Genomic DNA, 24,194 nt, shown 5'->3' with positions numbered 1-24,194 from the left:
GCTTTACAAGCTTCCATTCGCTTGTGTGCTGATGGACTCAAAATTCTGTTACCTACCAGAAAGGATTACAACTACGTTCGGGATTTCCTGAACAACACCAAGATTGAATACTACAGCCATGACGATACAGGTAAACGCCCCATGAAACAGGTCCTCCGAGGCCTGTATGACATGGATGTGAGTGTGCTGAAAGAAGAGCTCAAAACTCTGAAGTTGAACGTGATCGAAGTCTTCACGATGACGAGACACAACAAGGACATCAAGTATCGTGATCAGCTTTACCTGGTTCATCTCGAGAGAGGATCGACAACGCCATCTGAGCTAAAAGCAGTTCGGGCAATTTTCAACATCAGCGTGACTTGGGAACGTTATCGTCCAGTGCACCGTGACGTGACACAATGTTCGAACTGTTTGCAGTTTGGGCATGGTGGAAGGAACTGTTTCATCAAGAGTCGTTGTGCAACCTGCGGAGGTGAGCACAAAACTCAAGCTTGCGAAACAATCAACGAGAACATTGATGCCAAATGCTTCAATTGCGGCGGCGACCATTCGACCAAGAATCGAAGCTGCCCAAAACGAGCTGAGTTTGTAAAAATTCGGCAGCAAGCGACGACGAAGCACCAACCAAATCGTCGCAGAACACCACCAGCATACACGGACGTGGATTTTCCTGCTTTGGCGTCACCAGGAGCGGGATCTACTCGAGTGGTTCCAAATCTGCAGCCATTGCCGTTGAATCAGCGGCAAAGAGTTGCAGAGCATACACCACCTCCAGGCTTCAGTCAGCAACCGAGGGAAAACCAACCAACATCAATGGGTGAAGGCAGTAGTGACCTGTTTTCACCACAACAACTTTTGAACATTTTCATCGAGATGACAACAACTCTGCGTGGGTGCAAAACTCGCCAGGAACAAGTAAGAACGCTTGGAGCATTCATCTTAAAATACAGTTCGTAGTTTACTCGTCCTAGTGATTTTGAATATTTCAATGGATTTATTTTTTTAGTTTTAGGTTAGGATTAGTTGTTAAAGTGATTTTTTTTTCTTTTTTACCTAAATGTATTCAATTCAATGCAATAATGTAAAACAATTTGAAGCAAATAAATAAATGTGATCAGTTAATAATAAAACGAAAAATACAACAAAGATGAAGAGCATTAGGCCATACCACTTATCATGTAAAAGAAATGTAATTATTATAAGAATGTTCAATAAAGACATATTTAATAAAAAAAAATAACAGCACTTTTTGGTCTCAATTTTGACATATTCGGAATCCTCGGGAAATTCCACGTAAATTTCCAGTATTGGAGTTGTAAATTTGATTGGAAAAAATGCCATTTGAAATTAATTTAAATATTTTTTACCAAATTTTCGGATTAGGGGTAAAACAGGTATTCGCCTACTTAATACAGCATTTCGTCGTCGTCGTGCTAACTTGTCGTACGTGCATTTTGGGCCAAATTGAGTTAAGAACGCCATTTTGTGCAGCTCACAATGCCTCATCTTTTGACCTTCACAGATCCCCAAAATTCGATTTCAATCCTGAGATATTCAATGAAAACCAAAAAAGCTCCGAAAATTTTTGTCACTCTACATGTAAAAGAAGTTTCAATCTTGTCGTGCTATCTTGTCACTCCCTGAAAATTGATGTAAGTGCGACAAAGGGCAAAGGGATTTCAGGTCAGAATGCGTTTGACGCACTTACAAGTTAGACTACCGTAAACATTTTTAATTATAACTCGGGACTCCAGCAACCAACTTCAACCAAACTTCGGGACAATGCACAGAATGGTCAGCCAAACAAAACGTGTTTGTTATTGTTTACATTGCGTGCTTTCGTTTTTGTTTATTCAAGGTCAAACATTAAAACGCGTTTTTCTCGGAATGTCAAAATGGCGGGTGCGACAAGATAGCACGACGACGTCGATTTGACGTATTGATCACAGGGTAAACGAGATCTATTTGTTTTTTAATGTTTTATTTATTTATTTTTTAAATCAAATTTACAACTTCAATACTTCAAACATACGTGGAAATTCCCAAAAATTCCGAATATGTCAAAATTGAGACCAAAAAGTGCCGTCTTTTTGGCCTACAGGGCAAACACTAACGTTGTAAAATGTTTGTTATAGAAAAATCGAAAAACTATGAGAAAAACTGCGATTGGCCAAAAAGCTAATACCGTAGGCTTATAGTCCATGAAATTCCCTAACTTTTGACTTATAGGAGTAAGGGTGTTGGAGGCTGTTGCAAAAAAATATTGAGGTTTTTAAAAAATCTATTTTTAGCAGTAATTTGCAAAAGCTATGAGAAAAAGTCAAACCAATCCTGGATGTCTATGGCGCATTTTGAAGGGCTTCAAAAGACCTTTCAAATGCAACTAAGGGAGTTGGAATTGACGAAGTTTACGAAAAAGCGAGCAATTTTAAGATTTTTTTTTAGTTTTTTGGACCTCAAACTTCCATGCTAGTTTACCCCACTTCCCTTTGTCGTAAAAGGCTCATATTTGGCATGAGTTCATCTCATGTATAGACAAACAAACGCTGAAAGTTTCATCCAAATCGGAGTACCTCGATACGACCTGTTACACATTGGTGAAAAACTCGCTCTTAAATATTTGAAAAAAAATGAAACCCTATTAATGTATCCTCGGTTAACTTTACTTTTAAAAAATATTGATTTTTTCAAGATTTTTTATAAATTTGCAACTCACATCTTTGCACGCAATTTTTTTTATTATATGATGCATATATTATGTCATCAAATCAATCTCTTAACGAGCCAAAATTAACACTTTCACAGTAACCATTTAATTATGTGTCTCATTACTGCAAAATCCTTCTCCACCATCACCAACCCTTCAATACCGACCGCGCCGTTCAACCGCCTCTAATTACACTGCATTAAGGCTGCGCGCAGTTAGAGTGCCAATTTCGCTAGCATTTTGGCACCAGCAAGCAATATTGTGCACCATATTCGCGCTGTCACCACGCAATAATGCGACCAATTTGTCTCCCGAAGCTCTGTACAGCAAGAGTCACCCGGCAAGATCTGGGCCGGCAGAAGACAGAACACTTCTTACGCGATGACAAATTCATCCCCATAAACAATAAATAACGCGACGACTTGTGAGTAATTTGGAGGATATGTGTGTGTGTAGGTTTTTTTTGTCCGTTTGAAAATCGATACTTGAATGTGGATATGTTGGGTTTGTATATGTTTCATAACTTACACAACTTGCGTGAGTAATTGCCCGTTGTCAGCTACTCCAACAATCAATGTCATGACGCGTTGACACAGTAGAATTTTGAGCGATTATGACAACTGAAAAGTGACATTTTGTCACACGTCATACATTTGTGTCTTTTCTCTAATCACTTGAAATGGCACAATTACAACAATTCGAAGATTGAGTTGACACCCTGTACACTTTATTGTACTTACCATACTTGCGCACGGTTGTAGCTAGAAAAAAAGTAACAAAAACAGTTTAGTCCAATAACAAAATCACAACAAAAAAACAAACTCACTTCTCATCAGTGTGTTCCTGTAGTCATCGTCTGCCCTCCGCCGAAGTGATGCGTTCGCGCCAACTGTTGCAATACTGATGGTATTAATGCCCCCACCGGAGCCCAACGGCACGTCATTTCCGCCCCCGCGACCGCCACCACCCCCGGGCCCCCCGCCACCGTTCACCACGGCCGGTCCCATGGGGTCCAAGGGAACCATCATGGGAACGGGCGGCCGCCGGCTGGACTTTTCGATGGCCCTAAAACAAGGAAAATTTATAGGAGTTAGGTAGATCGATCAATCATTCATCGGGGCACTGCGAAAAGGAGGTGCAATTATTGTATAGTACAAAGTTGTCTTTGGATTCCAGAAGCCTTTCGAAGGGGGTTAATAAGGTAAAGGAATACATTTATTTTTGTTCGAGAGTTTCTTCTAAATTTTGACATAATACATGTAAGTTAAAATTAAAATTTGTTTCATTTTTATCCCAAATTGTATTCCGAATCTTCCAAATTTCCCAAAAGGAATTCTAATCAGTGTTTTTGAGATTGCCAGTGTTCTCCAGTTAAAACTTGTTTAGATTCCAATTTATAAAAGAAAAAAATTGAAAGGGGATGGTTATACCTTCTCAAAAACCTTCCAACACAAAGCTAAACTTACTTGGGGACATCGTGGAGATTTTCCCTTGTCCACTTAAAAAAGTCGATCATCAACACTTCCCATCTTTCAAATCCTTTCCCTTGTCCCTGGTGTGCGGGAGAGATGGGAACGGCCGGCAATGGACGGCTGTCATGGTGTTGAGAATCTGTTTAAGGTGGAGGCCAATTATCAATTCCCATGCAACTTGGGCTTTAACAACCATCACATCACATGGCGAAGTCCAGTGTGCAATCCGCTAAAATAACCGTCTCCTAGCGAAGCGAAAATTCAAAAATTCAATCCGTAATTTTTTTTTTTTGTTTTTTGATTTTTAATTTTGTTGTTTTTGATTTGGATGAAACTTTGTCCACACATTTCAATCATCAAAAAGTATATTTGCATTATTAATTCTTCCATCACCTTGAGAAGAGATTTTATGACTTCGGTAAAGTAATAGCTTATGATTAGCGTTGATTTTTATCACATTGATTTTTATCATTTAATGTTGAATTTCTAAAACATCTTTTTTGAATTTTTGAAAAAATATGTTTTAAATTATTGAAAAATGAACTTTTGCACTAAAGTTTATGATTTTACAAAATTGAATACCAAAGATGTGGATTTTTGAAGAAAAAAAAAATGTTCTGCAAAACCGAAAATATTGTCAAACAAAATCCTAAAAAAATAATTTTTAGGTTGCAAAACCATATTTGATTTTGTGATAAAATTTACCGTTTTCAAGTTACAAGCATTTATACGTACATCTTATAATTATTTAATTTATTTTTTGCTATTTTAAAATACTTAATGAAAAAATAGCACCCTGCAAAAAAATAAGAGCTAAAACCAAGCTAAACCAATTTTCTACAAATTTTCATTTAAAACTTGGTTGATTGGTCTGCTGGTTTCTGACATATAACCTCTTAAATTTAAATTTTGTGAATGTTGTTATCTCAGTGGCAATCATTTTTCAACATGAGATTCGATTTTCAATGTTCAAAAATTAAAAATGAAATTTATGAAATTTTCTGCTTTAACAAAAATTATAGCGAATTTCCAAATGTTCATGGAGTGACAAAATATAAGATTTTGTTAAAAGAGTTGGCACAATTGAGCAATTCTCTCAGATTTCGGTCATTCGATTTTTTGTATTTTTTTATCCGGCTGAAACTTTTATGGTACTTTTAGGAAGCCATTTTGCATCATCAGTTTGTCCATATAATTTTCCTTACAAATTTGGCAGCTGTCCATACAAAAATGATATGTGAAAATTAGAAAATCTGTATCTTTTGTAGTAATTTTTTGATCGATTTGGTGTCTTCGACAAAGTTGTAGGTATGGATAGGGATCACACTAAAAAAAATTGATACACGGTAAACAAATTTTTGGTGATTTTTAATTTAACTCTTTGGCACTAAAACTTGATTTGCAAAAAAAAAACACGATATAATTTTTTTTGTTTTCTTATAGGTTTTAGGGGACATCAAATCCCACTTTTCAGAAATTTTCAGGTTGTATGTATGTATGTATGTATGATCCCCATACCCGCAGGCAACTTGGTCCTGGAACACATGTGAGCGCTAGGTGAACAATTCGATCATCTTTTACTCCGTAATCTGTACACCCACGTGCATAAGTTTTTTTTGCACGAATTTTTATGCTACAAATACCGGCGCATAGATCAAAATGGTTTCCCGCTTCCCTCCCCAAGCGCCGGAAATTTGTAGCGGGTGTAGGGACACTTCGTATAGACGCCCTTGCTCCCATCACGTCACTGAGGGTATGGAGCGACGAGAAATTAATAAGCATGCCCCCCCAGTCGAACCTTCATTAGAGAAGCAGGCAATCCACAACTCACAGCGAACGACCGAGGGAACACCCTACCGCGTATATAATAAGGTTGGCGTAGTTGTCTTGATTGTTTTGTGCGTATGATAGAATAAGTGAGAGTTTTTGTGTTAAAAAAGAACGGGCTCACCAAATAAGAAAACATCAAATCTTGATCCAATCCAGCCTTCAAACTTCAGGTTTCCAATGATGACAAGTTCCAGCTTCTTGGAATTGAACCGCGACGTCCATTTACTGTTACTGTTGCTGCTGGGAATGCTGACCGTGATGAAAACCAGAAAGGAACACCAAATTTTGAAGCTGTCACAAGTTCTTCAGATCTTGAGTGATGACTTTGAAGGTTTTCCCGTTGAAAGGTTCCGTGGTTCCTCTGCCAATTGTAAAACAGTTGCTCAGGTTCTTGGCATGGACACTGAAACGCCGTGAGCCGTTCCTCTCTACACTTTCACTTTTGAATTCGAACATTCAAATATTCTTATTAAATACTCCGCTAGAACCACTACCGGGGCACTTCCACAGCAACCAACACCAGTACCGGAATCACCGGAATCTGCCGGAATCACAATTTTGGAACAAATATTCAAAGAAAAAAAACGACAGCGAAAATCTTTGACGTCCTTCTTCGAGCGACTTTTCAGAAATTTTCAGGTTGTGCACAAAATCTTTGACCAAGTTATGAATTTTTGAATCAATATTGATTTTTTTCAAAAAATCGAAATATTGTTCGCAAAAATTTTTCAACAAAATTTTTCGATGTAAAATTGAATATTCAATTATAGCCATTTTTAGTTTTTTTTTTTGGAAAAGTCGTATTCATTCAATTTTTAAAATTAGTGCCCATGTTTGCCCACTTTTGAAAAAAATATTTCTTGTTTTTAAATCTTTGCTTGGCAATATCTCAGCAATTAAGGGTCGTATAAACAAAGTTCAAAAAAGCAAAATAAACAGAATTATCTAAACTTTGGGCAAACATGGGGACTTAATTTGAAAAAATGAATAAATGCGCCAATTTTCAAAAAAGTTACCTAAAAATGGCTATAACTTGAAAAATGTACACTTTACCAAAATTTTACTATCATACTTTTAGATTGAAAATTCGATTTTGCATCGAAAAACGCTGCTGAAAACGAACAATATTTCTATTTTTTTCAAATCAGTTTTGAATTTTTGCCCGTTCTGGAAATTTCTGAAAAATTAGCATTTCATGTCCCCTAAAACATATCAGAAAATAAAAAAAAAGATTTTTTTTTCCAAAGCTAGTTTAAGTTAAAAAAAAATTAAATTGAAAATCATCAGATTTTTTTTACCGTGTTTTATATTTTTGCCTTCCTCACCTCAATGAGGAAAGGCTATAAAATCACTCGAAAAATGAACTTCTTTATTCGACCTCCTAGATCCACCTTCCCGATTCTCGATTCCCATCTGCTGCAACCTTCCATCGGATGAGGAAGTAAAATGTCGGTCCCGGCCTTGGTTGTTGTTAGGCCGTTAAGTCAATCCAGGTGTAGGAGTCGTCTCCATGCCATAAGTACAAACAACACACCAAACCAAGCCTACTCCGGTGGAATCGCTGGCGGCGGTTGGACTCGCAATCCAAAGGTCGTCAGTTCAAACACTGGGGTGGAAGGTTCCTTGGAGTAGAAATAGGTTTGGGTGCTCTCCCCATTCAAGCCTTCGGACTCCTAGGTTCGAGCAGAAACTTGCAATAGAGACCACAAAAGACCCGGGGGTCGTTAATGTGGATGGTTTGATTTTGATTTTTGATTTTTTTTTTTTAGATCCACCTTCACGTATACCTATTGACTCAGAATCAAATTCTGAACTAATGTCTGTGCGTGTGTCTGGATGTGAGTCCGTGCACCCAAAAATATGCACTCGATTATCTCCAGACTGGCTGAACCGATTCAGACTGTTTTGGTCTCATTCGATCCGTCTTGGGGTCCCACAAGACCCTAGTTAATACTATGAAGTTTAGAAAAGTACTTCAAAAGTTATGCTAAAAAAACGGTTTTAGCTAAACTTCGAAAAATTGTAAAAAGGGTGTTTTTTGTAAGATGCTAGATATTGTTAGAAAGGTATTTGAAAGACCTTTCCACCGCGTCCAAAAGATTGATGATCTGACAACCCCATCAAAAATTATGAGCACTTAAGTGTTATTTATACACTTTTTTGAGGCCGGATCTCAAATATTTTGATGAAAAAGTTGTCCGGATCTATTATGCGACCCATCGTTGGATAGGTAATCAAAAGACCTTTACAACGAACCCAAAAGATTGAAGATCTGACAACCCTATCTAAAGTTATAAGTAGGGTAAGGTAGTAGAGTGTAACAAAAATGACTTTTTGGCGGGCATTCAGGGGTTTGTTCCGGTGGGCATACTGAGCCCAAATCCCAAATATGAGCTTGATTGGACGTAACAGGAGCTGGCGCTCCGTCCTTCAATTTTAAATGGGATTTAACCCGTAAAAAGATTTTTCAAAATGTCACTTTTTGAGGCATTTTGGCCAAATGCGTTTACCAAAACATCACTGGCGTGTAGGCCAGATCCTTGCGCATCTTTTGGTATATATAACATTGAAGTTTGGAGCATCCTGGAGGTCGGTACAGACCTTCAAAGTTTGGCATTTTTTCGAAAAATCGGCCACGGCAAAAAAGATATGCGTCGCACCACGCGACGCCCGAGACGCCATTTGATTTTGCTGGGACCGATTTTTCGAAAAAATGGCAAACTTTGAAGATCTGTACCGACCTCCAGGGTGCTCCAAACTTCAATGTTATATATACCAAAAGATGCGCAAGGATCTGGCCTACACGCCAGTGATGTTTTTGGTAAACGCATTGGTGGCCAAAATGCCTCAAAAAGTGACATTTTTGAAAAAATCTTTTTTTACGGGTTAAATCCCATTTAAAATTGAAGGACGGAGCGCCAGCTCCTGTTACGTCCAATCAAGCTCATATTTGGGATTTGGGCTCAGTATGCCCACCGGAACAAACCCCTGAATGCCCGCCAAAAAGTCATTTTTGTTACATCCTAGTAAGGTAGTCATCAATGAGACACTTTTGGTTTTTAACTTTCAACGATTTTCGTATTTTTTTCATCATCATGTTTTAATGAGCATTTTGTAAGATTTTCTTTCAATTAATGTGTTCTAACATTGACCAAAATATGAGATCGATCTGCCGTCTACAGCCAGAGTTATTCAACTGTCTCATTGTAGACGCACTTGGCAGGAACAATGAGACAGCTGGGGAACAATGAGACACTCTATGAAAATCAATACTTTTTTAGTAAAACATCATGTTTTTGTATTGTTCCATAACAGGTGACTTGCCTTGAACATTTTAGAGCAATTTTGCCAACATGAAAGTTTAATTAACAAAAGTTATACTAAAAAGTATTTAAATTTTGTAAAATCCATATATTTTACCAAATAACTTTATATTTTTGGCTAAATGAAGTTCAAACTCAATAAATATGCCAAAAATCATTTCCAATTCATGTTTTGAAAGATTTCCATAGATTTTGAAAAGTTTAATGAAGCAAAATCAAAGTTTCTCATTGTTACCCATGGTCCGAAAAGAGTGGGGAACAATGAGACTGACCTGAATTCTGGGTATATTCTAAATTTTGGTCAATCCTAATAAAAGGACATTGTAGCCCAACTCATGCCCTTTGAAATGACGAAAGAAATTTGGAGAAACTTTAGTTTAAGTGTTAATGACAGCCTATGAGCAAAAAAGTAATTTTTAGTCTTAATTTACTTTTACAACCCAGAATCAAACATGTATGAATAACTTTGCAAGGGAGCGTCCATATCCAAAGCCACTATTATGGCAGACGTGTATCTAGTAGACACACCTTTCCTCCAAATATGAGCCTGATTGGTTGAAACTACGTCATGTGAGAGCCATTTTATCATTGTTCCCCGTGTCTCATTGATGACTACTCTACCCTACTTTAGTGTTTTCAATTCACTTTTTTTGAGGCCTGATCTCAGATTTTTTGATAAAAATAAGTGTTATTTATACGCTGTGTAGTGTGTTCACTTTATGAATGTGAGGAAGGCACCAACCACCTAAAGGTGGATTAAGTAACGTTTTTTCAGTGTAGTCCTTATTCATACCTGGTTAATTCTCCGCCAACTCACACAGCAGTTGCCCCGACTCTTCGATTTGCGTGAAACTTTGTCCTAAGGGGTAACTTTTGTCCCTGATCACGAATCCGAGGTCCGTTTTTGATATCTCGTGACGGAGGGGCGGTACGACCCCTTCCATTTTTGAACATGCGAAAAAGAGGTGTTTTTCAATAATTTGCAGCCTAAAACGGTGATGAGATAGAAATTTGATGTCAAAGGGACTTTTATGTAAAATTAGACGCCCGATTTGATGGCGTACTCAGAATTCCGAAAAAACGTATTTTTCATCGAAAAAAACACTAAAAAAGTTTTAAAATTCTCCCATTTTCCGTTACTCGACTGTTAAAATTTTTGGAACATGTCATTTTATGGGAAATTTAATGTACTTTTCGAATCTACATTGACCCAGAAGGGTCATTTTTTCATTTAGAACAAAATTTTTCATTTTAAAATTTTGTGTTTTTTTCTAACTTTGCAGGGTTATTTTTTAGAGTGTAATAATGTTCTACAAAGTTGTAGAGCAGACAATTACAAAAATTTTGATACAGTGACATAAGGGGTTTACTTATAAACATCACGAGTTATCGCGATTTTACGAAAAAAATTTTTTGAAAAAGTTGGTCGTCATCGATCATGATCGTTCATGGTCACCCGCGACAGACACGGACGACGAAACAAAGAGAAACGCAAAAAGTAACTTTTTCAAAACTTTTTTTTTCGTAAAATCGCGATAACTCGTGATGTTCATAAGCAAACTCCTTATGTCTATATGTCAAAATTTTTGTAATTGTCTGCTCTACAACTTTGTAGAACATTATTACACTCTAAAAAATAACCCTTCAAAGTTAAAAAAACACGAAATTTAAAAATGAAAAATTTTGTTCAAAATGAAAAAATGACCCTTCTGGGTCAATGTAGATTCGATAAGGACATTAAATTACCCATAAAATGACATGTTCCAAAAAATTTTACAGTCGAGTAACGGAAAATGGGAGAATTTTTAAAACTTTTTTAGTGTTTTTTTCGATGAAAAATACGTTTTTTCTAAATTCTGACTACGCCATCAAATCGGGCGTCTAATTTTACATAAAAGTCCTTTTAACACCAAATTTCTATCTCATCACCGTTTCAGGCTGCAAATTATTGAAAAACACCTCTTTTTTCGCATGTTCAAAAATGGAAGGGGTCGTACCGCCCCTCCGTCACGAGATATCAAAAAACGGACCTCGGATTCGTGATCCGGGACAAAAGTTACCCCTTAGGACAAAGTTTCACGCAAATCGAAGAGGGGTCGGGGCAACTTTTCCCGATTTCGTGTGAGTTGGTAGAGAATTACCCACCTACAACTTTGCCGAATTCCTTCAAAAGATACACATTTTTGAATTTTCATGCATCATGTTTGTATGGACAGCTGCCAAATTTGTATGAAAAATTATATGGACAAACTAGTGATGCAAAATGGATTCTTTGGGCATACCGAAGGCACCAAAAAATTTCAGCCGGAATAAAAGATACAAAAATTAAAATAAAAAACGTTACTCATACACAGCAGAAAACAACACATACACCACGCAGCCTCAAAAAACTGTATAAATAACAATTATTTTATCAAAATATCTGAGATCCGGCCTAAAAAAAAGTGAATTAAAAACACTGAAGTACTTCTAACTTTTGATAGGGTTGCCAGATCTTCAATCTTTTGAGCTTGTTGGAAAGGTCTTTTGATTATCTATCCAACGATGGGTCGCATGATAGATCCGGACAATTTTTCATCAAAATATTTGAGATCCGGCCTCAAAAAAGTGTATAATTAACACTTAAGTGCTCACAACTTTTGAAAGGGTTGTCAGATCATCAATCTTTTGAACGCGTTGGAAAGTCTTTCAAATTCCTTTCTAACAATATATAGCATGATGGGTTTTCTAATCTAATCTAATCTAATCAGACCCTAGCGCAGCCAATCTTTCGAAGGGATCCTGGAGAGTGCCTTAGGTTAGATGACGCCTAGCACTCTTCTTGTCATTTATTAACATTTGTAGTGCGCCATTACATTAGAATGCATTGAAACATCACAAGCGTTAAAGCGGCCAGGCCTACTGCGTAAAGCCGTATCGCAGAGATGACTCGTAATTGGGTTGAGTTTGAGCACGGAGTGTTCGAACAACAACACAATTCTGAATCGACAGGGGAGGAAGAAGCGTGGGGACACACCACCATACGCTCCGAGATTTTGGTTGTATTCGTTGGGAGCACCATGCTAAGCAGGTTTGGTACTCCGGGACCCTCTGGGATGGGACATTGTATTTCCACGAATGCCCTGGACACTATTTGCCGTGGTTATAGCGCCACAACACGCTCTCTGTAACAGTATTCCTAATTCCAGTCCACGCTCACCAAGTCGTCATGGCCTAGTGGTTAGCATTTTTGCTTACCAATCCAAAGGACGGAGGATCGAACCCCGCCTCGAGCGACTTGGATTTTTCGTTCATATTCATCATTTCAAATTTATGTGTTCTTAACTTTCTCGTTGGGAGCAGATGGGAATCGAACCCAGAACCATTCGCTTACAAAGCGAACACCGTAACCAGTCAGCCACGGCCGCTCCTCTAACAATATATAGCATGATGGGTTTTCTTACAAAAAACACATTTTTTTACAATATTTCAAACTCTAGCCAAATCGTTTTTTTTAGCATTACTTTTGAAGTACTTTTCTAAACTTTATAATTTTAACTAGGGTCTTGTGGGACCCCAAGACGGATCGAATGAGACTAAAACGGTCCAAATCGGTTCAACCAGTCCGGAGATAATCGTGTGTATATTTTTCGGTGCACTAGAATTTGATTCTGAGTCGAATAAAGAAGTTCATTTTTCGAGTGATTTTAAAACCTTTCCTCATTGAGGTGAGCAAGGCAAAAATACCGATTTCGTAAATAGTTGCTCTACTAAAATTGAACTTAAAGAATTCAGTAATCTTTATAAAAGGTTTTTTTCTTTTTTTCGTGTTTTTGCTTTTTAAATTTCATTTTTATTTTATTATTTGAAGTACAAACGTTTCCTTTTGATGTGTCTTATGGTTTCTCCAGATTTTTCATATTTTATGTTTTTGTCTGGTATGTTTAACGCTTGTCTACAACCTCCAATTGTTATTTTAAATAAGACTTCTTGAAAGGTTTCATATCGTTTTGAATTAAAAAAAAATCTCATGACTTTTGAATCGTATTAGATTGTGTTGAGTCATAATGAGTGGAGGACTTTATTTATATTTATCCAAAAACGCCTTTTTATAATTTTCTTTTAAAGTCAGATATATCAAATGTGATTTAAGCTTTATTAAAATTCAATTCAATAAGACAATCGCTCAAACTACCTCACAAATTTGCAATTGATACACTACAATGACGTTCACAATTCATTCTACTTGACCCAGAAAGCACACAATGTGCGGGGACATGGGAACTATTTACACCTGTCCTGAGTTTTCCACAACCCACTCCACAGTTCAAGAAGGCTCCACATTGGAGTGGCTGCACTGATATCGGTTCATCAGCATCAGTGTCATGAATATTGCATCCATTAAAAATGTGTGCAACTTATCCACGTCATATCGATGTCCAGGGCCGATTGCGATCATGCTCCCAGTCCGGAGAGGGCAGGGGGAAATAAACTTTTTAAAAGCAATCAACTTACTTTCTAGGTACACACATGAATTTTGCCCACAAATGCAGTTCATCAGTGTACCAGGGTGAAGGTCAATGGGAGAGGTGGGGGAGGGGGTAGGGGAGAAACCATGAATGTAACAGTTTTTCAGCTTGAGTAAACTTTTCTTTGACCTGAACTGTACCGTAGCTTTCCGGTTCCCATTGGGGCTGTGAGAAATTTAAAAATCAATTTATCATCAGCGACAGGTGCAAACGATGGACGTTCAAATATATGTAGTCAATAAAGAAGGGAAACTGCAGGTGCACATGCAGTAGTGCAATGTGCACTTGGGTGTGCTTTGTACGAATGTTTTGCTCTGTTTATTTGTAAGTGATTATATTGAACAATCATTCAATGCCTGTCAAATCTAAGTTTTCAATTTCAGTCATACTTTAAACATTATTTTTAAGTAAGCATCATATTCAATTTTCAATTCGGTTTTATTGGTGAATAATCAAGATACAATCAGTTTTTTTTTTGCAATTCATAACAGAGTTTTGGAGTTCCTTTCAGCTATGTGTTGCATCATAATCCATTTTGGAACAATTATTTCTATAACTATGGCACTAACAAGAGCAAGAAAAATTAAAAAAAAACTTGCTAAAGTAAGCATCATATATTGTTTAAAAAATGCTAGAAATTTTCGCTTCAATAAATATTTCATCAGAATTTCCACATGCAATCGATATTAACCCTGAACAAAACCTTCATTTCCGACCATGGCCTTAAGCTTCAATAACTGATATTATAACATTACATCAGACGAAACACATAACTTCGATCATTGTCAACGATATAAACTATCTAAAATCGACATATTTTCAAGGAGAATTTTGACTTGGAAAATAATCGATTTCAAGAATTTTTATATTTATTAAGACAAATATTTTCAAAATATTATCCCACAATTTATAAATATCACAAATCTAGTTGATTATTCTGTCCACACATTTCAAATCTCACCTCACCTCGCATCTCCACCTGACCTTTGGCACTTTTCACAATTGTGACACAGATACTCCTTCATTTTTTTTTCCATTTCGTGTCACACGTACTCACGTGGCAGGGAAATATAATGCTGTGATTAATAATGCAAGTCAAAACGAAGAGTACCCCACTTTTGAGTGCTACTTTCGCTGGTTTTTGACACTGACGGTGTAGACACATTTATACGCTCCCATAGAAAAACTTTTAGTTTAAAAATCTAAAAACAAACTTTTTTTTGTTTCTCATCAAACTTTTTTCCAAAGATCAAAGTTTAACATTTTGTTTGAATTAATTGAATTTATTCAATTTAAAATGATTTAAATTTGAAACATAAACAAATTAAATTCCATTTATATGAATAAAGTGTTTGTATTCATGTATAAAACACCTGAAAATATTATTGTATGAAATTTTGAAAACCTGTTTATAAACCTCCACCCTACTCACGCCCAACTGTATCGTACCAGATTCTAATACCAGTCGTCTCAACTCCATAAGTCGCCATAAGTTATGGGCACGTGCAGTAACGATATCTTCAAAAGTGCCCCCTTCCATAATGGGTTCCGAATTCTGTTGGAAGAACCGCTTCTGCCACTGGCACTGACTGTAAGGCTGAAATCTCCGACAATCAACAAGTCGTTAAATTGGGGGCAGTTCAACGCAGGACGGCTAAACACGCTGCACTCCGACCCTCGCCGAGTTTAGAACTAACCTCAAAATGGGACAGAGGTGTCGAAACATATTTACATAAATTTATTGATATTTAGCAAATTTGTGACTGTAGCTTAACTCAAACAATGTGTAAAGCATTTTGTGATATTTATTGCTCACAATTTTTCAATAAGCGAAATTTTGGGTAACTCAATCTTGAGATTATTGCGCATAAAAACAATGTAATTTATTTTGGCTGGATATGAACCATCGTTTTTTTTTTTGCTTTACAAAATCATGCAAAAAAGAAATAAATGTTGAGTATTTGTATTTTCTATTGTTTTTTATTTAAATATTTCTTCCGCCAAATATCAAGTAACATCTCTTGCATTTTTGTGTTTTTCAAATTTTTTAGTTTTTTTTATATTTTTGTTTTTTTTATTTTAACTACAGTTTTTGAAATGAAACACACTGCGTTAATTCATAGTCCAGGCCACAACAATAATTTGAAAGTCATGTACTAGAGCCCTCAACTCCAGCAAAAACATTAAAGTTTGTGTACTTTTTTGAAAGTCTTTTGAATTTGTCTTCATTTAGAAAACTTTTCAAGAGTTTTTTTAATATTATTTCAAACTCTACCTTTTACTATCCAACCATAACATTGATTTAAAATTTACAATAATTATTGTTGATCTGAATTTAATTTAAAAAAAAAATGTAAGGAAAAACAACACAAAAAGAGACAGCATAATGCAAACAAATTGTTTTTTTTTTGTGGTGTGATTGAAATTGAAAATAAAATTTAAAATGCACTGAGTAAAAATTCATTCTTGACTATTTCAAGTTTTACGGCACCTGACGGCTTCCGTGAAATGGCGAAAAATTACTGGCACTGTCTGTAATGTAATTATTTTCAGCATATTCTTCTCATCAAATAAGACAAACCTCCAAACAGAAAAAATAAATAAAATAATTTGATATTTGATTTGAATTTTAGAAAATTTTCTGAATTTTTATTTTATTTTTAAAAGACGAATAATTTTTTTATCACCTTGTTATCTTAACATCTAGCATTAAAAAAATCTTTTTTAAAAATGTTTCCATACATGTGTTGTGTTGATAAGATTTCAATGTATTTTTACAATATTTTCCAACTGGTAAGGCTTGTTATACATGTAGGGGAGAGTGGGAAGACTTGATCCCCGGGGACATTTGATCCCAAGCCTGTATCTCGTCAGCATGTGTGTAAAACAATAAGCTTTGTTCTAGAAAGTTGTGCGAAATTGACTAAAACTCATTGTAGAAAACAAAGAAAAAAAATAAAAAAATGTTTAGATTGAGTTACACACATTTTTCTAAAAAGTGCTGCAAAAAACTTCCAAGAGATCTTTTTTCTTTGTTTTGATAAGTATAGGAAACACTCAAAAATTATTCAAAAAAATATTTTTTATGCATGAATTGTTTGATAAACTTATAAACTACGAAACCCTTACGCATTTGACGTTAAATTTATCGTCATACTATTTTTACAATCAATTGATTAAAAAAGTGCGTTTAGAGAGACTTGATCCCTGCATTTTTACAGTCACTGGAATCAGCCTCAAGATTAAATAATTGGGCTGGGTTTTCGTACATAGTTTCCTTTAGTATAGTTGTACATAACTTACTGCAGTTTCAACCATTTTTCAAAAGTTTTGATAACAAAAATTACCAGCTTTTGTAAACATGCTCAATTTTGATCTAAAAAAGAAAATTTTAAGTTTTTAAATATTTTGCATGCTTAACTTGTTATATTTTGAACACAAACGTACAGGTTTAATGTGAAATTGCTGTAACTTATAGAAAATTAAAAGTTTGGATGAATTAGAATCATTTTGCTTAAGATTTCATCAAAATGTTGAAAGGGGGATCAAATTACCCCCAACATTTTGAAAATTCCGGTTTAAAATATTTTTTTAGAACGCTTGGCATGATTCGAAGAGTTTATCTGATGAAATACCCTTATCAGCCAAACATTGTTGAATGTTTTATGAGAAATTGACAGAGTTATGTGCGATACAAAAAAAGGGGATCAAGTCTCCCCACTCTCCCCTACTGAACTAGGTCAGACAATTCCCATGCACTACTTTTGGAAAAAAAGCAATATTGCTTTAAGAAATTATTGCGTTGGAATTTCTTATTTCAATTCCAGGATGATATTTAATGTAACTGTCAATTGGTAACAAGTTACATTTTTGCCTTAAATTGTTTAGAACAAGTTTTTCAAGTAAAAATATCAAACTATATTGCCATCAAAACTAAATAAAGAATTTAAAAACCACTTGAAACTTATCATTTAGACACTTTTGCTGAAGTGAAAATCTATGAAAAAAAAATCTTAAATTATGGTTAAGATCAGTTTCGTAAATAGAGTACTTACTTTTGAACCTCTTCTAAGATTATTGAAAACAACTTCCTCGAGGTCAGGCCTGTAGCCAGGAGGAAGAGAATGGGCGAGAGGGAAGAAGAAGAAAATTATAAGCCAAAAACACACTCACCCTCCCTGAACCTAAATTCTGCCTACATCACTGTTTGAAGTGCTTTCAACGCTTCTCTACATGGGCCTACTTGCTAAAATCCCAGTGGACTATAGGTCAAAAAACGATACACCTCTCGTAATTTCTTAATAACAAAAACAATTTAAATAACAACGAAAATCTTTTATCGTAGAATTGTTCATAGATAGTTTACTAACATTTGCCCAAAATATGGTGGATTTTGATGAACACTACCTTAAATGCCAATAGTTTGAAAATTGACCCAATATCACCCAAAATTAGAGGGGGTGACATTGGGTCAAATGAAAATAAAATGATGCTCAAACCCTACGATATGGTAAAAACAAGTCATCCAACAGTGTTTCTTGTTCGAGGGAATCGTATTGACATGCTACAATGTTTGAAGTAGAGATTTTCAAACATTTGGGTAGTTTTGAGCAATTCCGACAGTAATATTAGAAAAATGATTTTTCGAAAGGTAATTTTTGGCCAAAAACGTACGTCAACTTTAGACAGCTGCCAAAATAACAGGATTTGTTCTAGGAACGAGATTATTTTAGCGGAGTCTTCTAAAGATGTCCCCTATACAACCCTTTTAACAGAATTTAGTTTCATTGAGAAGAACCTGAGAAACGGTAAAATCCGTAAAAAATCACTTTGACTCAATCTCACCCCCACTGACGGTACTCGAAACTTTACTGGATTAATAAAAACGAGAAGAATAAAACAGTTTGACAAAAATGTAAATTATTCAAAAAATAATTTTAATTTATGCAAATAAATATCTTTATTCATACAATAAGTAACACTAAAATAAGTGAAGAAAGGTCGAAGTTGTTTGACATTAGAAAAATATTTTACACTATTTTGAAGAAATTTTTGAGATCTTCGACACCACTGATTGAGTCCCAACTCGTCCGTCCCACTCAGCAAAAGGACATTTCAGCAGTCAAAGGGGGAGCGAGAAGGAAAAAAACGGCCGTTTATCACGAACACGTGTTTGCTTTCAATGGGCTCGAAGACCCGTTTATAATCACTTGGCCAACAAGGAGGAGCAACAACTTGCAGATTTGAAATGAAAAAAAAAGCTCAGAACACGAACATGAATCCCGTCTACTCACCGGTTGGTGGTTGCACGAGAGGACGACCCTGCCAACTCTTCTTCCGAGGTTCCGCGACTAATCCAACTAGAGGTGGGTGAGGTGGTTTGAGGGGAAACCGCGCAAAATGGTTCCACGCACGCAAATGGTGGTTAAAAGGTGGAAAAAAAATCGCTGACTCCTTCCACGGTCGTCAAAAAGTCGTTCAAACACACATACACACACTCCCGAGGGATGGACGGAACCGGTCGTCGCAAAAAAAGGCAGAAAAGGCCACACCAAGAGATTCGCCGCCACCGTCCAAAGCAGCTGCGAACGGAAGCAGCCCAAATGCGCTACTGAAGAGGCTTTTCAATTTTCCAAAGTGCTGCTGCTGCTGCTGAGGCCGGGTGCTGCAGTCAATCGCAACAGCAGAGCAAAGGTGCAACTCTTCAGGACCGACCTCCGACCACCCCCGCGCCAAAGTCGTGACCAACCGACCGAGTTGCGATTATCTTCTTGGCGGGGGCCACTCCGCACTCGCTTCATACACACCAGCCAGGAGCGCTAGGTCTGCCTTCAGTGACTACAACACTATTACGTAGTAGAGAAGCCACCAGGCTTTTCTCTGAGTGGCAGCGCGGTGTGGTCGGTCAGTGCGGTGTGTGTGTGTGTGAATGCCGCGCGGTTTGCGGGACACTGGGTCGGAAAATGTAAGAAAACATTCTGAAATGCATACAGACAATTCTAGTAGACGTTACTATTGTTTTATACATCATATGTAATACATAATTATCGACAAAAACCAAAAAATCCCGAGTTTGAAAATAGTAATTTAGTGTTCTGACTTAGAAACTATGAAACATTCTAAGAAATACAGCGCCTCCATCGTAACACTCTTTGAAACCATGGAGGCGCTTGGTTTCTAAGAATGATTCCATAGCATTTAAACTCGAAATTGAAGTCTGTAGTTTTTTCCCGGAAATGAAGTTAAAGCAGTAATTATTAAGAACCTTTAAGAACAACGTTCAAAATGTTAAGCAGTTTTATTTTTTGTTTCTAATATTGAGCTTCAATAAAACGCACTACAAAAACTATTTTCTTTAGTTTTGTGATTTCTTTTTGTATTTTTTTGTCGTCGATTTTGTATCATGTCGTCGATCCTGTGCTATCCTGTGACAACGACCATTTTGGTTGAAAATAAGTTAATGATGACGTTTTGTTAAATTCAACAAACCCTACAAGATGGAAACTTGCTTCCGTTTCACGGATATCGGAATACACACTTGTGACATAGACCAATTTCTCATTATACTGTTCGTGCTATCTTGTGACACTTCATACAAATTGTTGGAAAATGTGGGACAAAAATCTTAAATTTTACAAATTTTCTTTTGTTTTGAAAATATACTGATTAAGTCGGTTAAAGTATTGATTTAAGCTTATTTTGTTTTGTATGGAAATGCTGTGAACACGTAGTCCATTTTCATTTCCAAAACACACTTATGACACGTGCTTTTCTGATTTTTTATTTACATTAGTTACTGTATCTTGTAACTGGTGTAACCAAATTAGTTGGAACATGGAGCGTTTGTTTAACGATAGTACAATGAAACCCCGATGGTTTTACACCAATTTTTGTCAAACGAAATTTAACACCATCTTTACACGGAGCACACACACACTACGTTTGGTATGGTGGTAAGTGTGAGTCCCGTGTAAAAAGTGACAGTTCGTCACTTCTTAGTTTGACTTTGACCAACCAACGGAGTACAAACAAAAAAGTGTCAATCGAAAAAGTGAAACACTCTAAGAAACACAGGGGTTGAGTGTATACAAACCAATAGTTTCAAAAAAAAATGACTCCATTATTTATTGTTTTGAAAATATTCACCATCAAACTTTAAAACTCGATTTTCTGGAAAAGTACTAATCATCACCAGGGCCGGGTCGCCAACAACGTCGCGAGTTGCGAACGATACAAAAAATCCCAGTACCTCAGGTGTGTGGACTCTGTGGGGCTTTTTCGCCAACAACCTTTTGGACTTTTGTTTTGTAACTTGTTCTTCAGAATTTATCATCATGTTTTCCAACTAACTCAACATACTCAAGAACTTTTGTCAAAAAGATAATACATTAAAAAATTCTTTGATTTTGTACAGAAATTTAAATTTTATTATTTTGCAAAGAAGGGAACATTTATCGAAAATGCAAAATAGATTCTAGGAAACGAGTTGAGAATTTATGGATTGTGATTGGACACTCAATAATGTTCCGGAATACCCGGAATAAAACCTTCCTGAATGAACACTTCCCGGAACGCAATTTCTCGAACATAAATTCTTGACATATTTTGTCAAGCATGTTTTGTTATGATAAACCATTTTCAAACTATAATGTTAGGAAAATTATAGGGTATTCAAAGAAAATGAGAATAGAAAAAATAAAGTTACAATTTAATTAAAATATATTTTACTTTTTTGATTTCTTGGAAATTTTCCATTTTTAATATCGGCAGCAAAGTAAAGTATATTTAAAAATGAATTTGTTCTGGGCCATCCATAAACACTTTGGAGAGGAAACGGAGAGGGGGGGGGGGGGTATTTGCGATTTTCCGCGCTCGATACAAAAAAGAACTGTATGAACAGTTGTCTACGAGGTGAAGGAGTTGACATTTCCAAAAACAGAGGGTCCACGTAGAGCGTCCAATTTCCCGGGGTTACAAATTTCCCGGGAAACGGGAAATTTTCAATATACTGGTTTCAGCCCTTGAACAAAATGGTACAGCTTTTTATTATTTCTTTAAGGGTGCACAGCAACGAAGGAAGTTGTTGTCTTCTTATTCGAAAATTGTCAAACTTACGGACCCAATCCTGCATTAACGGAATTGTAAAATTAATCAAACTTTGTGGTAAATTACTTTGTGGATAGTACTTCAGGGGATGAATAAAATAATATTTCGATAGTATTCGTAGTTTTGAAGGTACTGAAATGTCTGTAACAAAAATCTGGGTGCAAAGACTCTGGTTGATGTGCACCGTTAAAGCCATACTTCTCGTGTTTGTTTTACTTCAAGTTTTGAATATATCTCTTTTTTATTTTTTTCAGCACCTCTCAAACCATACAAAGTTGTTTTTTAATGATTTTTAAAGGTTTTATGACACATGATTTTCAGGTTTATAATTGACTTCGTTTGAAAGTTTTTTCATGGCACAAAAACATAGTTCAAATTGTACGTACATCTCATTTGATCATGGTTAACAAAAAATATACACAAACTCTCTATATTACTTTGGCAGTAAGGGGTTCATATATCTTTTAAACGAAATAACACCAGTAATTCTATAAAAATCATACCTACATTGTATTAAATCATTTTCATTATGCAAAATCTTTTTCCACTTGCTTCAGAAATTAATATCATCAGAAATAAATGTTAATATCGCAATTTCTAATAATCTGATACATATATGAACTCAACAATGAATATAATTGAACGAAATAATGTTGAGTTCTTTTCATTTAATATTTTTTTCAGAGCATTTTCAAAAAATTGGTTCCAAAAAGTTAAGAAAATGTATGCTTCTGCTTGAATTTCGGGAATTCCCGGGAAATTTACAAATTTCCCGGGAAACGGGAAATATTTTTTTCCGTGAATTCCCGGGAATTCCCGGGAATTTTTTTCCCGGGACGGGAAATTGGACGCTCTAGGTCCACGTGGCTTAAGAATGGTCCCTATGATTTTTGAAAGAAAAAGAATGGGAGTTCTTCTAAAAAAATAAATTTATCTAATCAATTATTTCATGACATTCTAGAAAATTCTCATTAAAAATTGATATCACTTGAAATTGGTTTAGAGTTCGGTTTATATGTATTGTGTCAATTCTAAGACCACAAAAGTATAGAGTATCGTGAAATTCGAAAAAAAAACGAAAAAAATTGCAGGAAAAGAGGAAGAAGAAAGCAGCAGCATCCCATCCTCCTCAGCGAAGTACGAGCGCAGCCATTCCTGCAGCTGGCCACCGAACGGTTCCAGCGGACAATTCAGCGTTCCCTCCTGGCTGGGGGCGATCGTTTGCCAGCGTGGTCGCTGCCGGTAGCGGCAATGCGGCCCGGCAAGAAGTCACCGGGGAAGATCTCTTCACCCTGCCGGAGTTCTTTGCTCTCGCAGGGGAGATGGTGACGCGGTTTCGGACCTGCCGTAACAAGGCGGAGCAATTTCTGGCCCTCGGGGAGCTGATGATTAAGCACATCTATAAAGGATAAAAAACTGTGATCTAGTTTTAAGCTTTCTCTATTTCTATCCCCTTTCCCTTTCAATTGTAGTATGTTTTTTTTTCTTAACTTTTTCTTACTTTCGGTAACCCCTTAGATCAGCGATTCTCAACCTTCTTCTAGGCCGGTACCCCCTGCCATGTAAATCAAGTAGGCTTGGTACCCCCGTTGAGAATCGCTGCCTTAGATACAAGCAACAATTGTTCCAAAATGGATTATGATGTAACACACAGCTGAAAGGAACTCCAAAACTCTGTTATGTATTCCAAAAGAACTTAATGTATATTGATAATTCACCAATAAAACCGAATTGAATGGAAAAAAAATTGCAATAACAAAAAAAAACACATGTTTAACATAATATATCAAGAATTTATATTTCGGGAAATGGGAATCCGGATATTGATAAAAAAAATCGTTTATCATTAAGAAATTTATTTTAAGCCTCATTTGCTATTACAATTACTTCTATCAAATATGATTTTGTGATGGGAAGGCTTCAATTTTAACGTTGAGTTGTTCTCTAGAATTTCGCTTTTTTTCGAGATTTTTAGTTTTGTATTTCTTTACCCATGCATTCCCTTTGTCAAAAGAATCGATTTTTCATCATTTATTCTTTCATACAAATTACCAACCATACAAAGTGGAATTGTAAACATTCGAAAATCTGTATATTTACAAATGAATTTCTGATCGAGTTGGTGTCTTTGGCAAACTTGTAGGTTATGAATAGGACTTTTCAGAAAAAAAGTAGTTCCATGGAAAAATCCCGATTTTTTTACTTGACTATTTATTACTAAAAGATGAATTTCCAAATAAATATTAAT

At 36.1% G+C, this 24,194-nt stretch overlaps 1 protein-coding gene across 1 annotated transcript in view; it reads right to left on the bottom strand.

Annotated features, from left to right (window-relative positions):
• LOC6052885 (band 7 protein AGAP004871) overlaps positions 1-19,624 on the bottom strand; it is a 307,921-nt gene extending 288,297 nt beyond the window's left edge. Inside the window, exons 1-3 of the mRNA XM_038262004.1 lie at positions 19,135-19,624; positions 3,534-3,772; positions 3,448-3,468 (exon numbers count right to left, since the gene is read on the bottom strand). Coding sequence (XP_038117932.1) covers positions 3,448-3,468; positions 3,534-3,735 — 223 coding nt within the window. The 5' untranslated portion in view covers positions 3,736-3,772; positions 19,135-19,624. The remainder of the gene's footprint in view (positions 1-3,447; positions 3,469-3,533; positions 3,773-19,134) is intronic.
• Positions 19,625-24,194: the final 4,570 nt, after the last annotated feature.

The sequence above is a fragment of the Culex quinquefasciatus genome, chromosome 3, assembly GCF_015732765.1.
Source record: "Culex quinquefasciatus strain JHB chromosome 3, VPISU_Cqui_1.0_pri_paternal, whole genome shotgun sequence".
NCBI classification, from domain to species: Eukaryota; Metazoa; Arthropoda; class Insecta; order Diptera; family Culicidae; genus Culex; species Culex quinquefasciatus.
The sequence above is the reverse complement of the archived record's forward strand: the minus strand, read 5'-3'. Positions and strand labels throughout refer to the sequence as shown.